The following is a 17,053-nucleotide window of genomic DNA, read 5'->3' on the forward strand; positions in this document are numbered from 1 at the left end:
TTTCACTTTTTCTGAAAGTTCCCCAGTACAGAATTGGGTGCTTTGCATGGCTTTTCTTTTTAATCACCCCAAGTTCTAACCATCACGATTCCAGAAGATAGCTTGGAAGTATGCTTACATGGATGATGAATGTTCAAAAGACCAAAAGTGAGGGGGAGATATCCAGCGATTGAGGGTTGTGGGGAGTCTTGGTACTACTGAAAAGCTCCTACTTCTTCTGTAGTTGTTGAGCTTAACCTAGTCCAGGCATGTCCAAAGTCTGTTTTGGGTGCCTAATCCGGCCTCTGTGGCAATTTATTTCCTGGGGTAAAATCCTAAAAAACCCTCAACAACTTCAATCCTAAAAAAAGGTTAACAACTTTGGTCGGCCCTCACGGCCCTTCACTTCATCAAATCTGGCCCTCTTTGAAAAAAGTTTGGACACCACTGACCTAGTCCATAAAGCCCTCCCCCTTTTCTCCATTCCCCTCTTGCACTGTCTTCTTTGCCAAGCAATTATTCATTATTTGAAAAATGGCACTATTAAAGCAAATATGTGTGCTTGGGCTGCAAATACAAGAACAGAATGCAATGCCATTTGCTGACATTTTAAATACATAAACATTTTCCATCTAGTTCAATAAATAGTTGGGGCTTCCTCTTCTCCTTAGAAGTAGTATGAAACCAATATGCAGTTTAAATAGCTAAAGCTGCCTATGGTTAATACACATAATGCATTCTGATGTTTGGCGTTGGATTCCATGGTGTGGTCGTTGGGGCTGCCAACTTTTTCAACTGGTTCCTGCAGCTGTGCCTCTCACTGCAGTTTTCTGAGCAGATGACTTTGCTGACTTTGCTCTCCATGATATGAAAAGAAACCCTTGTTTATTTCTGTTTGTCAAGCCCAGGAGTTAGGTGGTAATGATGATAATGATATTGGTCAGGTCACTTGGTAATGGCAGCAACAGTTGTGCTGAATGTGATCAGAGCTGCCAGTGGAATCTGGGTCCTTGACAGACTTCTTGAATGCTATTGGCTAAACGTCTTATAGACAGGGGCCCATAGCAATCTAGTGTTCTTTTCCATTTCCATTGTCTCTCATGGACCAGGAAAATAGGTGTGGTGATTGTCAGGTAATCTGCTAGACCCAAGCTGAGCACATGGGGAAATGACAAATGGTGCCTCTAGCCAATATTTTGTAGGAGGGATTTCAAACACATACTGAAATGTCAGATTTGCTTAAATAAAGCACTCAGTTGCTCTAGTTCAAATAAATCCATTTTTTAAAAGGGGGGAAATGGACTGTGTGGTTTGGATAGTGATGGAGAAGTCCATTGAAACGCCTGGGATGAACAAATGATTCATTGCACCCATGGCACTTTCTCAAAATTCCAGATATGCTCACTGGCTCACAGATGTTGGCGGCCCTTGGTTCACAATGTTCAAAATGCTTCACACACATCCTAATAGCAGACCTTGCAAGGTAGGTCAGTATCGTTGTTTTCATATTGCAGATGGAGGGAGCTAATAAAGAGAGAGTGGCTTGCCTTCAACCATTTAATGAGTTTGTGACTGAGGCAAGGTTCCAGCTGAGAACTTTCTTGTGTGTATTGCAATCTCTTAGCTGCCATGGCACCTGTCAGTTTTAAGGAAATTAATAAATGCATATGAGCAATAATATCTCACTATATCTGCCCCACCTCCCATGCCAGTTTAAGGACTGGGGAAACTTGGATAATAAGTTATCACAGTGGTCAACCTGTCATGGCCTCAAAAGTCTCTCATTTGCTTATATTGTAAGGACTTGAATTGATGTTGAAAGTTCATTTAAGGCGGTGGAAAGATTCCATAAATTATTTCTGCTCAGTCCGGAAGTATGATTCAATCTGCTCCAAGGACCTTCCTTTGGTTTCGGGAATGAAAAACGTGAAGATAAGGTTCACTATGCAGATGGCCCCAAAGAAGAAGAAAGGAACCTCCAGACCATACTGTGCCTGGAAAAGAAAAAGAAATTATCCTTTGGACAAGCAGAGAAAGAGGACATGGGGCAGAGTGAAAAGTACTTATTTATGCATTAAATCTATTTCCTAGATGCTCCTCCCACTTTTGACTGTGGCCTTGCCCACTAGTCATATGTGACCCCTGTGGTAAAAAAAAAATTCCCCAACCCTGCTCTAGAACCTGGAGAGGGTACTGAGACTTTGGCTTCATTCACACCACTATGCGCTATGGTGGCACTATGATGCCACTTTAAACAGTCATGGTTTCCTCCAAAGGATTCTGTGGGTTGTACAGTGGTACCTCGGGTTACATATGCTTCAGGTTACGTACGCTTCAGGTTACAGACTCCGCTAACCCAGAAATAGTGCTTCAGGTTAAGAACTTTGCTTCAGGGTAAGAACAGAAATCGTGCTCCGGCGGCACGGCGGCAGCAGGAGGCCCCATTAGCTAAAGTGGTGCTTCAGGTTAAGAACAGTTTCAGGTTAAGAACAGACCTCCGGAACGAATTAGGTACTTAACCTGAGGTGCCACTGTAGTTTGTTAAGGGTGCTAAAGGTTCCCAGGATCAGGGGTCAGACTGTTAAAGCAGGTTAGGGCTGTGTAAATGTTACCAGCTTAAAACGCCGCTAGGTCCTTTTTCTCAGTTTCACCTGAAACTGGGTTTGTGGGGAAAACACATCGAAACATAATATTCCATAAGAAATGATACGATAGATACAGATTGTGGTGGGGCTGCACTGAAGGTGAATGGGGGTGTGTACATAGCCCCTTTCTGTGGCATATCTCGCAACATGTATGAAGTCTCTTCTTCAGGGCCGTCTTAATCATATGCGGCGCTGGGGTGCAAATATCTGCCTGGCGCGCCCCCCCAGTCGACCTTTTTTAGGGGGGGACCGCAAAGTTGTTGACATTTTTTTAGGGCGGGCCAGCGAGGTGTACACAGCAGAGCTGGCTGGGCTGGCCACCTCAGCAGCAACAGAGGAGCCTGAGGCGGTGGCGGCGGCAGTGGGGGCAGAGCAAGGCTGGGGCCAGGCGCCTGGGGGGGAGGGGTGGGCAAGGAGAGCCCAGCACAACAGTCGAGCCCGAGGTGGTGGTGACTGAGTGAAGCCAGGCGCCTTGTGTGATCAGCGTGCTCTGGGCGGGCCTCTCGACGGCCTGCCAATCCCAGGCACGCAGGAGTGTGGAGTCAGCCGGCTGCCTCAGCACCTCGCTTGCCCGCAGCAGAACTGCTGCTGCGCTCTGACAGGCTCTGCTCTGCTCGGCAGCAGCTGTCGGCTCTTCCCAATCCCCGGACTCCAAATCTCGGCCCCAGACTCTTGGCCTGGTGCCCCTGAGAGCCCGGCGCCTGAGTGCCCCGCACCCCTTGCACCTAAGGGTAAGACGACCCTGCTCTTCTTCCTAAACTTACCTTAACCAACAGAAATACTTTTGTCAAGACAAAGGCAGTCAACCAGCTCACAAGCACACAGAGCCCAGACACTGTCCCTCGGGCCTTCAGTGGGAGAATCTCAGCCATCAGCAGCCAGGTGATGGGGCCCCAACCGATGGCATAACCTAGAGACAGGAAAGAGGAGCCCCTCTGAAAAGCCTCAGGCAAAGCTGAATGACTAGTCCTTCCTCGAACATGTTAGTGTGGCAAACCAAAACAGCTATAAATGTCAATTTTGATTTAGTTCTGTTCTATAACAGCAGGTGTAGGGAAGCTTTGGCATAAGGAGAGCCCTGCTGGCTCAGAGCAAAGGCCCATCTAATCCAGTATCCTGTTGTTATAGTGGCCAACCACATACCCCAAAGGGAAGCCAACAAACAGGTTCTGAGCACAACAGCATTCTCCCAACTCATGTTCCCCAGTGACAGGTACTGGAGGTAATACACTTCCATCATGACTGGTAGTCACTGACAGGCTCCTCTTCCTCCATGAATTTGTACAGTACTCTTTTAAAGTCATCCAAGCCGGTGGTCATCATTGCCTCTTGTGAATTCCATAGTTAAACTATGTGCTGTGTGAAGAAGGACTTTCTCTGATCTGTCCTGCATCTTCCAACATTCGGCTTCACTGGATGTCCATGAATTCCAGTATTATGACAGAAAAGAGAAAAGTCCCTCTCTTTCCACATTCTCCACACCTTGCATAATTTTATACTATAAATGCCCTGTGATCCTCAGTTGAAGGATGGTATATAAATTTAATTTGCAATAATAATAAGCCACATCAAGCTACTGCTTAAAACATTCAGAGGGTATCTGGGTGGCTTCCTGTTCTTGACAATAACATACCTACAATGAAGACCATGGTGGCGATCAGAGGGATGACAGTGAGGCCACTTATCCAGCTGGTAGCCAGGCCCTCATGGCTACTACTGTTAACCATAATTGCTGAATTATGGGAATATTGAGGTATGAAGTGGATGTAGAAGCCCAAAGTCAAGTTTGAGGCAAGCATAATGATGGCTGTCAAAAAAGAAGAACAACAGTGTGAGATGTGAGGGTTATTTATGTCTGGGAATTTCCTCAACCTGCTCATTATTTCACACCCAGTCTCTGGATCCTGACATTCTAGGGAGATGGCCCTGTGGCTAAGAACCTACTGGGTTTTTTCCCCCTGTAAAGTGCTTGGGGTAGGAGAACTTTGGCCTACCCCATGGATGTTGCTGAACTACAACTACCATCCCTAGTGTAGTTTAATGACCAATCTCTCTTCAGAAGGAACTCCAGAATTGTAGCTCTGTGAAGGCCATAAAGGGTTTCCTTAACAGCTTTCACTACCCTTAACTACAGCTCCCAGAATTCTTGTGTGGAAAACATGACTGTTTAAAGTGGTATCATAGTAGTTGACACAAATGTGTGGTGTGAATGTGGCCTAGGTTGGAAAGGCAAATGTTGCAAAGCACCAGCGGCACATTTTACTTTATTGGGTATCTGGTTTGGGGGGTGATGGGGGAGAATGCCCACCCACACCCCACATGTTCAGTGCTTTCAATTCAATACTTTCTCTCTCCCCCTCTCTCTCCCCCACACCCCAAAGATTGAACCAAACAATTCCCCAAAGCTGGTTTTGACTCTGCAAAATAGATCTATAGATGCACCAGGTGGGGTGTGATAAGAGTGGACAAAACCTGCACCTGAGATATATAGAAGAACCTTCCTTCCGACTTTATCCATTGAGAAGGTGGCAACTGCCACTGATGCTAAGCGTACGGCCCCCACGATAACAGCATCATATTGCGGCTCCTGCAAAGGTAAAAGTAGAAACCATTTAGCGTGTCTGAGGCTCCTTCTTCCCTGAGTCAGCATTTTCTTAAAACAGACGCACACAGCGAACAGGAGATAACTGGCCAAACTGGACATGATAATAAATCCTCCCCTGCCCCCAACCCATTTCCCCTTTTTCTCGTGTCTCTTTAGGTTGTAAGCCTGAGGAAAATGCGTGTGTTTTTTTTGTTTGTTACGAGAACAAATTTAATAAACTAAGAATGATATAATATTTTTTCTTAATCATGTGTGGATGTGGATGAGGAGCATTTTTTTATGGTGATTCCAAATGCCACTTTTAGCTTCATGTCTAGTTTGGTGCTGGGGTGTGGGGAACATACAGGTTGTAAAGGTATTTTATTTTATTTATCACCTCTATATGCCACCTTTTCTCAAGGTGGTGTACATCGTTTCCCTCCTCCCCAGTTCATCCTTACAAAAATCCTGTGAGGTAAATTAGGCAGAGAGATGGTGACTGGCGCAAGGTCACTCAAGCAGCTTCATGGCTGAGTCAGGATTCAAACCCTGGTCTCCCAGGTCCTGGTCCAACACCCTAACCATTGTGCCACAATGGTAGAAACGAAACACACAGTGAACAAGCAGCGCCCTCCCTTCTGTAGGCTGATTTGGTATTTGATTCCCTCAATGCTGTTAAATTAGAACTCCCATCAGCCCATCAGCATAGGCAATTGTCGGGGGAGTTGCGGGGCAGGGGCTGTCTTTGTAATGGAAAACTTTAATAAAAACATGGGGAAACACCCTCCCCTTGGGCAGTGATACTGATGTAGAACAGAATGTCTCTCCTTTCATCTGAGGAACGTTGGAAGGCATGCTTTAAAGACTAAATTACATCTGCTCCATACATTTAAATCACTCTCTTACCACTTTAAGCAGTCATGGCTTCCCCCAAAGCATCCTGGGAACTGTTGTTAGAAGGCCCCTTCACAAATGAGAGTTCGCAGGATATTTCAATGGAAGCCAAAAAAGGAAGGCAGTGGGTGGAATGGGGGTGGGGACAGGTCCTGAGGAGAATTTCATATAAGGGGCTAGCTTACCAATATGACCTCTGTGCTGTTAAATATCACCTGCAAGTATACAAGAATGGGGGTAACCCCTGAGAGCTGCTGCAGGAACCTCATCAACAAGGTGATAGCCAGCGGTTTCCAGATGTAGGGCTGCTTGATCTCTTTCCAAGAAATTGGTCTGTTCTAAGGAAATATGGATACAAACGGCTCAGACAGATCCATTTCACACACACCCAGGAAGAAGATCAGGATTTCGTGGAATGGCCTCCAAGGAATGGAATGATGCCTCCTCTTTTGCTTGGCTCTCCCTTTCGATAGACAATTGCTGTATGTGTGGGGAGCCTTTGGCCTTCCAGAAAGTGCTGAAGTACCATTCTCCCCTGGGAGTTGTAGTTCAGCAGCACCTGAAGGGTCAATGGCTCCTCACACCTGTTCTAGATCAAGAAGAAGACAGAATCACATCACACTTGAGGATTTGTTGCCTTCCAGATCAACGGAGGAGGAATTCCTGTGGGAAACTATTTCCATTCAGGGGTATATTCTAGACTTGGCCAACCTGGTGCCCTCTAGATGTTTTGAACTATAATTCCCACCAGCACCAGCAAGCATAGGCAGCTAGGCAGGCTATTTCAAAAGCTTCAAAGGCGGGGAAGACAGTGCGGGGGAGCAAGGGTCGTCTTAAGCATATCTGGCGCCATGGTGCAAGGATCCCTCTGCCGCCCCCCACCCCCACGTTTCCTTCTGGGCAGGCAGTGGCTGCAGGGCAGCTCCTCCGGTGGGGCGGAGGCTCCGGGTGCGGCGCGGCATGGCAGAGGCGGGCGAGGGCGGCGAGCTGATGCCGGGAGGCGCCACATCCAGCCTCCGCCTCTTCCCTGGCGCCCTCCAGAACTTGGTGCCGTGGCGCCCCGTGCCACTAACCTCTATGGCTAAGACGCCCCTGGGGTGTGTGTGCAATACTCAGACTACAGTGTTAAGTAACTGTAGCTTTAAAACTCCAGGGCACTTTGCAAAGGAATCTGCCAGACTGCAGATTCTGAAATGGGCCACTGACCTGCCCCTGGTCATAATCCTCTTGGGTTGGATTAAGTACTGTACTTTTCCATGTATAAGACTATGTTTTTTACTGAAAAATTATGTTTAAAAATAGGGGGTTGTCTTACACATGGGTAGTGCCTATCGGGGACGTGGGATTTTCTTAATTTTTAGTCCCCCAAAATAGGGGGCATCTTATACACGAGTGTGTGTTATACACGGAAAAGTATGGTAAGTGAGATTTAGAATCTGAGTAAAGGCAGATTCCTCCTCCAGCCCTACTTTTGAGACACAAGAGTGTAATTTGGGAGCAGGGGGCACAGAAGGAGATCAGAAAATTGGGGTGATGCTACTTTAGACTTCTCCTAGTTAACTGCAAACTGCGAGGCAGTTTTTATATTACATATATATATATTTGGAAGTCTGTTCTTAAACCGAAACTGTTCTTAAACCGAGGTGCTCTCTCCCTAATGAGGCCTCCTGCAGCTGGTGCCCTTCCACCGTTCGGCTTCCATTCTTAGACCGAGGTAAATTTCGCAAACCAGGACACTACTTCCGGTTTTGCGGAGTAGTTCGTAAACAGGACTGTTCTTAAACTGAGGTATCACTGTACAAACTAAAACACAGCCCTCCTTCAAAATTCACACTTTGCCAAATTTTGTAGTGCTGCACTTCAGCCAAGTAAGGTGTACAAAAATGAAAATGCTAGGCAAAGCATCCATAAAAATGCATATATGGGTGAAAATTGGTTCAAAAATGCATTGAATTAGAGAAAAGTGGCCTTGCCAAAAAAAAAAGTGGGGGGGGGGACATTAGGCAACATCACATTAAAAAATGTGTACAGTAAGAGAAATTCACACAAAAATGCTGACAAATTTTCACAGGAGCTTTTTTTTTTGTAAGTTGCAAAAGGATGTGAAAATGTGGAGAACTGAATTTACGACTGGAACAAAGGAACTGAAATTGACATGTTCGCCCATCCTTCCATAGCACACCTGCTCACTGAAGCTTTCCTTGATTCGCTCGTATTCCCACCAGTACTCTGCATTTGCTCCTCTCAGCCATACCAGGGCATCCAGGGCCTTATCCTCCCTCCCCTTGGAGACCAGAAAACGAGGTGAGTCAGGCATGAAACACAGCAATACGATCATGAGTAGGACGGGCACCTGTCCAGCCACTGCCATCCAGCGCCAGGGAACAACGAGGCCTGCAGTGGGAAGAGGACAGAGCAAGAGGTGAGTGAAGGACTGTCTCCAACAAGCTGCAACAGTAATAAACAACCATACCCCTCTACTCCCCATGTTCAGAGCTGGCGTAGTCCACACTTGAGGAACCTTTGGGCCTCCAGATGTTGCTGAATTACTGCTCCCATCATCCCTGGCTGTTGGCCATGCTGACTGGGGCTGATATAGTTCATGAGTATCTGGAGGGCCCAAGATTACCCATACCTGTTGTAGTCCAATATCAGCTGGAAGATACCATGGTGACTGCCCCAGCTTTGGGCACAACAGCTAAAATGTACAGTAATTCCAGTCCTTTTTGTCATCTTGGGAAGGCCTACAACATTACTGCTGGATCCCCTTTCTCTCCCCATTCCTTTACCAGCCAGGCTGTTTCAAAAACCTTACATGTTCTGAGTTAATTGGCAGGCGCCCTGAGCGACTGCATTATCTCTGCCCAATCTGTTGTTTCGATCTCGGGTTTTGCAACCAAGAGCCTGGCTGAGACATTATCGGCTCCCCAATCCTGTCCAGTGTGTTTGGTCTTCCGTGGGCACTTCCTGGCTCTTGCGTTACACAGTCCTTGCCTCTTGAATGTCAACCTGAACATTTACAGAAAAGGTTGCCTGGCCCCTGAAAGAGTAACCTGAAGAGCCAGTGTGGTGCAATGGTTGGAGAGTTGGACTATGACCTGGGAGGCCAGGGTTCAAATCTATCTGATTCCAACAGGAAGTAGCTTTCGTGACTCCAATCATTGGTTCATCTAGCCCAGTAATGCCTGCACTGGATGGCAACAGACCTCGAATGGTTTCAGATGCAGGTCTCTCCCAGCCTTAACTGGAGAAGCTGGAGACCGAACATGGCACACAAAGCAGATGCTCTGTTATGGTGCTATGGCCCTTTCCAGGAATATAAGAAACCACCTTATGTTGACTCAGCCCATTGGTCCATCTAGCTCATTACTGACTGTACTAACTGGCAGCAGTTCTCCAAGAGTTTCAGACAAGGAATAAGAGCCTGCTGGATCAGGCCAATGGCCCTTCTAGTCCAGCATACTGTTCTCACAGTTGCCAACCTGATGCCCCAATGGGTAGCCCGCAAGCAGCACCCAAGATCAAGGGCACTCTTCTCTCCTCTGGAGTCTTTCATAGCCCTACCTGGAGCTGCTGGCTATTAAACCTAGGACATTTCTACATGCAAAGCAGAAGCTCTGCCACTGATCTGAAGCCCACGCCCAGATCAGTGGCTAAGCTCTGATAACCAATAATTTATTATTTATACCCTGCCCATCTGGCTGGGTTTCCCCAGCCACTCTGGGTGGCTTCCAACAAAGTGTTAAAATACAGTGGTCTGTTAAACATTAAAAGCTTCCCTAAACAGGGCTGCCTTCAGATGTCTTCTAAAAGTCTGGTAGTTGTTCTTCTCTTTGACATCTGGTGGGAGGGCGTTCCACAGGGCGGGTGCCACTACCGAGAAGGCCCTCTGCCTGGTTCCCTGTAACTTGGCTTCTCGCAGTGAGGAAACCACCAGAAGACCCTCGGAGCTGGACCTCAGTGTCAAAGGTCTGAGAAAGGGTTAAACACAGAATGACTTCAAAAGATCAGATAAATAGCTTGTGAAATTTCCAGTGTTTCTCCAAACAAATAAACAAGGAGTCACTGGGTTGGAAACCCTGCAATTTGGGGAGGTCCTGAGCTGGTCTTACTTGTCCAACCAGAAGACTAGGCCCATGTATTGGAAGAGGGGATGCAAGACTCTGGCAGGGGGAGGAGAAGGATACCTTAATCCTTCCAGAACAAACAAAGCATTCCAATCATCTCTGAAGCCCAGTTCTCCTGTCTGAAGACACCACTGATCTAAGGACCACCAGCCGCCCTATGTTTAAGCCAAATAGTCTGACACTGATCCGTTCCTCCACAGTTCACATCCAATTACTTGCCTAAAGCATAGAGGAAAAGGGCACCCAAGACGGCCATGATCTGAGGGCAGGAGCCCAAAGCTCCCCGGACTCCAGGGTGAGAGATCTCAGAGATGTACACCTGGAGGGACAGAAAAGGAAGGTAAGTTGCCAGAATTTAATCAGCAGAACAGGGGGGGGGGGTGTCCAAGTAGGCTTTGCACAGAGTAGACCCAGTGAAATTAATGGACCTAAGTTAATGGATGTAGCCACAATTAGGGATGGATGAATCTATCAGTTTCAGCTTCTCTCAGTTTCTTGTTTTAACAAGCATAACATCAGTCATCCATGTTTGTACATCAGCCTGTGATTTTTTTTTATAAATAACATGTCCTCGAAAAAAATTCATCAACATTTTTTGTGCGAATGTCTCCTACTCTACGTGTTATTTCTGAGCAGTTTTGCACTTCTGTAGGTTATTTTCATTGATATATGCATTGATGCACTTTACCTTAGCCCATACATTTTTTGAGACATTGCGTGGCTGGAAAACTGTAGTGCAAAATCCAGATGAGTGGGTATTTTGTAGAATGGCTGTGTTTTGGTTCAAATATTGTGTTGGGAATTGCATTTTTTAAAAGTTTACATTTGACTGAGAACTTAATTTCTCCCCTGTTCCTTGCCACATACTGTCGGATGCAATATGCCTCTGAATTCCAGTTGCTGGCATTCATAGGTGTAGAGAACTCTGTTGCACTCAGGGCCCTACAAAGGTAGGTTAGTATGAAAATCAAACAGCTCATGATTGTCAACACTGATTGGCAGTGACTTTCCAAGATTTTAGGCGGGGAAATTTTCCCAGCCCCATCTGGAGATGACAGGGACCTTCCACATAAAAAGCAGATGCTCTACCACTGAGCTACGACTGTTCCCCTAAAATTAAATTAAGCTTTCCCGTCCTTATGGTTCCGAATAATGGTCTGGTTTAAATGGAAAAACTTGGGAAGCTGCCTTCTACTGAGTCAGACGCACTGCTCCACTATTGTTGACTCTGTTAGTGGCTCTCCAAGGTTTCAGACTGGGGATATTCCTAGCCCTACCTGAAGATGCCAGGGGTTAAATCTGGGGCCTTCTGTATGCAAGGCAGATGCTCTCCCATTGTACTATGGTCCTTCCCCTAATATTCCTGTGGTCCTTTCAGGAGACAGAAAGGGGGAACTACAACTCAGGACACCACTACCTCCAACTTCACTATTTTAAATATTGCTCAGCCAGTAAATGGAAGAGGAAGGGTGTGGCAGAGACAATTATCACTTTACCATCCAGGCTCTTGGGCACATGCCCAAAAGTAGCTGCAGAGGCAAGAAAATCTCTATGACCCATCCAAGTTCCAGTGTGGGCTTGGCAATTCCTGGATGTTTTCTGGGAAGAGGGACTGGTTATTACACCACTCTCAGAATGGTGGTTTGGGGAGGTGAACAGGAGTCTCCTAATGACTCTTGGCACCCTGAACAAACTACACTTCCCAGGATTCTTTGGGAGGGAGCCATGACTGTTTAAAGTGGCCTCAAAGTGCTTTCAACGTATGGTATACAATTTGAGTTTGTTGGAATGAGATTGAACCTCAAGGAAAAGAACATTGTTGACTTACTGGGATGGAAGCAGAAGTCACTCCCCCAGCAAATCCTGTTAACAGCCTGCCCACCAGCAGCATCCAGGTCCCTTGGGCGCTGGTCATAAAGAGATATCCGATGACAGATGGGACAGCAGAGAACATGATGCTCAGCTTGCGGCCCAGGTAGTCGTTGAAATACATGGTGCCCAAACCACCTGCTGCGACTCCAAGGGTGAACACAGACTGCCAGACACACAAAGAAACAGGGGCAATATGTTAGGAAAGCAAATATGATCATGATGGTGGCCTGAAACCATAGAAATAAGAGTGCAACTAGTAGGCTTTGAATTCAGCACCCTGAGAAATCTGGCCTGGGGGGGGGAATAAATTTTCCATGATGAAGGAAAGACTTGAGGGAGCTGGGTATGTATAGCATGGAGAAGAGCATTCTGGGAGCTAATATAAGGTAGGGCTGCCATACACCTGGCAAACAGAATATGACGGTATTGGTTGTCTGAGATTTTGAAAAAAAAAACCTCAACAACTTTTGTGTTTGAATTGCATCCGAAATATGGCAACCCTAATATAATGGCCAAAGTGCTGTCACATGGAAGATGGAGCCTCTTGTTTTCTGTTGCTCCAGAGGGCAGGATCTGAACCAATAAATTCAAATGATTAAAAAGAAAATTCTGACTAAACATAAGGAAGACATTTCTGACAGTAAGAGCTGTTTGAGAACAGTGGAATGGACTCTCTCAGAAGGTGATGGACTCTCCTTCATTGGAGATTTCTGAACAAATGCCAGGTGGCCATCAGTTGGGGATTCTTTAGCTACATTGCAGGGGGTTGGACTAGATGACCCTTGTGGTCCCTTCCAGTGGCAGAGCTTCATGCTCTGGCACCGGGGGCAGAGATCAGGCGTGAGCGTGGCTGGCGCGCGTCCTGGAGGCATGGCACACCGCCTGCGGGGTCGTGGTGCCCAGCGCGAGCAGAGGGGCAGCTGTGATGGTGCCCCACCAGGATCATGCTGCCGGGGGTGGTACGCTCCCCCTGCCCCTCTCTTCCTCTGCCAGTGGTCCCTTCCAGCTCTCAGCATGAATAGAGTATCCTATATAGAACTATGAGTATTTTGCCCAGGAAGGAAGCATCACAAGCAAGTCTAGTGGGTTGTATAGTCTGTTCATTAAAGTTATGTTTGTCTTTGGAGTCGGTAATGACAGCTGAACAATTACTCTCACTAGAATGAAGATTACAGGCTAGGGGGGGCTGGGATAGGTTGTGGAAAATAGGCAGAGCTGACATGCCTCTTAAACCCACCCATCAACTATATTTAAGTATATTTGCATATTGTTAAAGCCTCAGTGTAGGCGATGTTAAGAGAAAAAAGGGAAACATGTGACATTATGGTTTAATTAACAAAAAACTCCCACATTGTCAGACAGGAAGGCCACTTTTAACACAGCCTCCTCTGCTAGAGCGACACACTGGAGGCAAAGCAGCAGCACCCAGTGGATGTATTTATCTCTCTGCCCTACTGGTTAAAATTAGCATCCGTTGACTAATCTGATGGATTTGCAGATCGCTCCCCAGATTAAAATTCTTAGGCCTAATCATCTCTGCAAAATCCACTTGTTTAATTTTGCAGAATCCTAGAGTTGGGCCATCTTCTAATTCGGGTCCCTGGAAAATCTTCCCAGGCCACAACCCTCACAGCCCTGCTTTGCATACTCCTTGAGTGGTTGAAATGAGCTGGATGAAGGCAAAATACCTCAAGGAATTGCTTCTTTCCATATGAAGCAACTTGGACCCTGAGATCATCTTCCGAGGCCCTTTTTTGTGTGCCTTCTCCACGAGAGATCCGGAAGATGGCAACAGGAGAACAGGCCGTTTCGGCAGCGGCTCCCTATGTGTGTAATGCTCTCCCCAGGGAGGTTCATCTGGTGCCTTCATTATACACCTTTAGGCACCAGGGGAAAGCATTCTTCTTTAACCCAAGCCTTTGGCTGATTGACATCCACTGTCCTTTTAAAATGTGTTGGGGAGGAGGGGATTATTGGATTGTTTTTGTTTTTATTATTTATTCTCTGTTTTTACATTGTGGTTTTCTGTTGTAACTGCCCTGAGACCTGCAGGTATTCATTCATTCATTCATTCATTCACTCCGCCCACTCTGGGAGGCTTGCAACACATATAAAACCACAGAAAAACATCAACCATTAAAAGGTTCCTTATACAGGTTGCCTTCAGATGACTTCTAAAAGTCGTGTAGTTATTAATAATAGCATTCGCATTGTAGTTCCACCCACTTTTGCCTCTAGCCCCTCCCACAACTGCTATGCAGCGCTTGGAAAGTTATCCAGGGGGGAATGTGGCCCTTGATTTATAATACTGTAATAATAATAATAATAATAATAATAATAATAATAATAATAATAATAAATTATTTATACCCCACCCATCTGACTGGGTTTCCCCAGCTACTCTGGGCGGCTTCCAACAGAATATTAAAATACAATAGTCTATTAAACATTAAATGCTTCCCTAAACAGGGCTGCCTTCAGATGTTTTCTAAAAGTCTGGTAGTTGTTTTTCTCTTTGACATCTGGTGGGAGGGCATTCCACAGGGCGGGCGCCACTACCGAGAAGGCCCTCTGCCTGGTTCCCTGCAACTTGGCTTCTCGCAGTGAGGGAACCGCCAGAAGGCCCTCGGCACTGGACCTCAGTGTTCGGGCAGAACGATGGGGGTGGAGACGCTCCTTCAGGTATACTGGACCGAGGCTGTTTAGGGCTTTAAAGGTCAGCAGCAACACTTTGAATTGTGCTCGGAAACGTACTAGGAGCCAGTGTAGATCTTTGAAAAAAGGTTCCCCACCCCTATGCTAATCTAGCCACGAGGTCATAGAAGAAAACTTAAGAGCAAGAACATCTCCAGGGCTCATCAGGTTCCAGTTGAAGACTTCCAAAGCAGAGGAATCTACTCGTCCTCTTGATAATTGGTTCGTTGCTAAACCTCTCTTACTGACAATATAATTTTCCTAATGTTCCATCTAAACCTACCCTCCTGTACCTGAAGCTTATGAGATCCACTTCTGCCCTCTGGAGCAGCAGAGAACCATTTTGTCCCCTTACGGATTTGAAAAATGCAATCATGTCCTCTCAACAACCCTGCAAGCGAGGTAGAGTCGACTAATCCAAGATACAGCAACTTGCCCAGAAATAGAAGGCATATCCTTGCTTCAGCCTCACCCCCTCACTCAGCTTGGATTCTTCCATTGCAAAGGTTGAAGCAGATTCTGGGGGCCAACAATCTTTTGGTTGAGCCCAGGGCTGCTGGGTCTCCTAAGGCTCACGTGATGGCATATAGACCAGGGGGTGGAGCCTACCAGGATGGGGTGGGGTTTGGTCAACATGGAATGGGTGCTAGCAGCAGGGCTGGTCCAATACATTTTGGCACTTGAGCCAAACTACAAAAAGGCGCACACACCCCATCACTATAACCAGGGAAGGAGTGAGTGAAGATCTACATCAGGAACAAGGGGGGTGGGGGGGGGATAAGGACATTCTTTGGGAACAAGGGTGGGAGGAGACTAGCAGCACTTCCTGCTTAGCAAAAGGCCACTGTAGAAGTGGCATGGGGGTGCTGCCAATGAAGTGGTAGATCTGGCCGCCAAGAAGCATGCTGCAGCTGTCGCTTCTGCCACTGGGTAGAAGTGATAAATTTATTGGAGGGTGGATCTGTTTCCCCTCTGGGTCCTTCCACCCTTGTGGATCCTGCTTCATAGGTGGACCAGCCCTGGATAGTAGCAAAAGTTCCCAAGCAGAAACTAGACCACCCCACCAGTCTTAGATTTTAATATTTCCCATGGAGACCCAGAGAAAGAGGCTAAAACCCTGCAGCTTTGGGTCATATTTTGAGACCTGGCACCCCTTGGGAACACTGCAATCCAACCGATGGCATGCACCTCTCAGGTCTATTTCTCCCGCCTTTCCTGGTGGCTAGCCATTCTTACCCCAAACCAGGATGCCGTTGCTTCTGTTAGTCTTAAGTTGCGGACCAGAGATTTTTCCAAAGCAGGGATGACCGGGGAGGTGTAGACTAAAGCAAAACCAAAACTAAAGTTCCCAAGCACAGCAGCGAAGGTGGCAAGGAAGAGCCGATGGTTTTTAAGAGTCCTGGAAAGGAAAGGGAGAGAGAAGAGAACAATTATGGAATGACCAATGTGGTCCATCACGGATGTTGATGGCAAGAGAGTTCCTGTATTTTTATGAGTTTGGTGGAACATAGGAAGAGCCCGGCTGGATCAGGTCAAAATTGGGTGGCCAAGGCAGCCATTGGCAGCATGCCCCTACCAGGCTGTCAGGCTCCTAGCAACTTGCCCAAGGTTGCCAGATACTGGTTCTATCATTGAGTGGAGCCTTCCTCTTTTGCAGCTCCATCTTATCGTCCTAAACTCCATGCACGTGCCCTCCATGCAGGCTGAATCCAACCCTCCAAGTCTCTCTGTATGGCCCCCTGAACTTTCTCCAGGCCTCGCACCGCTCCTCATCCACACCCTCTTTTAGTGCTTTTTCTTGGCTGAAATATGTCCTTGAACTCTTATGTGTTAAGTATACTTGTTTAATTGACACTGAAATGGTGAATGCCTGTATGTACTTTACTAAGGGTTGAACTGGAAATTTCCAAAACTAAAGAAGAGCAACAGGAGCTTTCTGCTCTCTAGAAGGTTGATGATTAACTGTTGATGTCTTCTGGTTTGTCTCGTGACTGACTTAGATCACATGAAAGAGATAGACTGATCTTTTATGCATATGTTAATCTGCGGGGGTCTCTGTTTTGTGTGAGTTGAGTTCTTAAGCAGCCAATAACAAAGGATGTGATAATGAGGTCTCTCCTAAAGGGAAAACAGCTCCAGGCTGTAATGGAGGTTGTGGAGAGACAGACCCTTGGTTTCATATTTTATAAGAAGCCCAACCTGTGTTGGGACATGCACATGACTGTAAGGAATTGTTTTGGATGTATCATTAATGTTTT

At 46.6% G+C, this 17,053-nt stretch overlaps 1 protein-coding gene across 1 annotated transcript; it reads right to left on the bottom strand.

The window, feature by feature from the left end:
• Positions 1–1,522: 1,522 nt before the first annotated feature.
• Positions 1,523–15,358, bottom strand: SLC2A6 (solute carrier family 2 member 6). The gene is made up of 9 exons (XM_083596800.1): positions 15,232–15,358; positions 12,058–12,264; positions 10,449–10,548; positions 8,285–8,496; positions 6,288–6,440; positions 5,103–5,211; positions 4,258–4,431; positions 3,389–3,534; positions 1,523–1,973 (listed from the first exon to the last, which is right to left on the bottom strand). Exons 1-9 carry the CDS (start codon positions 15,292–15,294, stop codon positions 1,833–1,835), a joined length of 1,305 nt encoding a protein of 434 aa, XP_083452926.1. The 5' UTR covers positions 15,295–15,358; the 3' UTR covers positions 1,523–1,832.
• Positions 15,359–17,053: the final 1,695 nt, after the last annotated feature.

This window comes from Podarcis filfolensis (genome assembly GCF_964270895.1).
Source record: "Podarcis filfolensis genome assembly, chromosome: Z".
Taxonomy (NCBI): domain Eukaryota; kingdom Metazoa; phylum Chordata; class Lepidosauria; order Squamata; family Lacertidae; genus Podarcis; species Podarcis filfolensis.

Excerpts from the sequence above, each read along its gene's own strand:
- SLC2A6 (XM_083596800.1), bottom strand. The coding sequence starts at position 15,294 with ATGGAAGAATCCAAGCTGAGTGAGGGGGTGAGGCTGAAGCAAGGATAT. Across the intron at positions 12,265-15,231 it reads GATATGCCTTCTATTTCTGG|TCTGTGTTCACCCTTGGAGT; the intron begins GCAAGTTGCTGT and ends TGTGTCTGGCAG. Across the intron at positions 8,497-10,448 it reads CCTTTTCCTCTATGCTTTAG|GCCTCGTTGTTCCCTGGCGC; the intron begins GCAAGTAATTGG and ends TTCCCACTGCAG.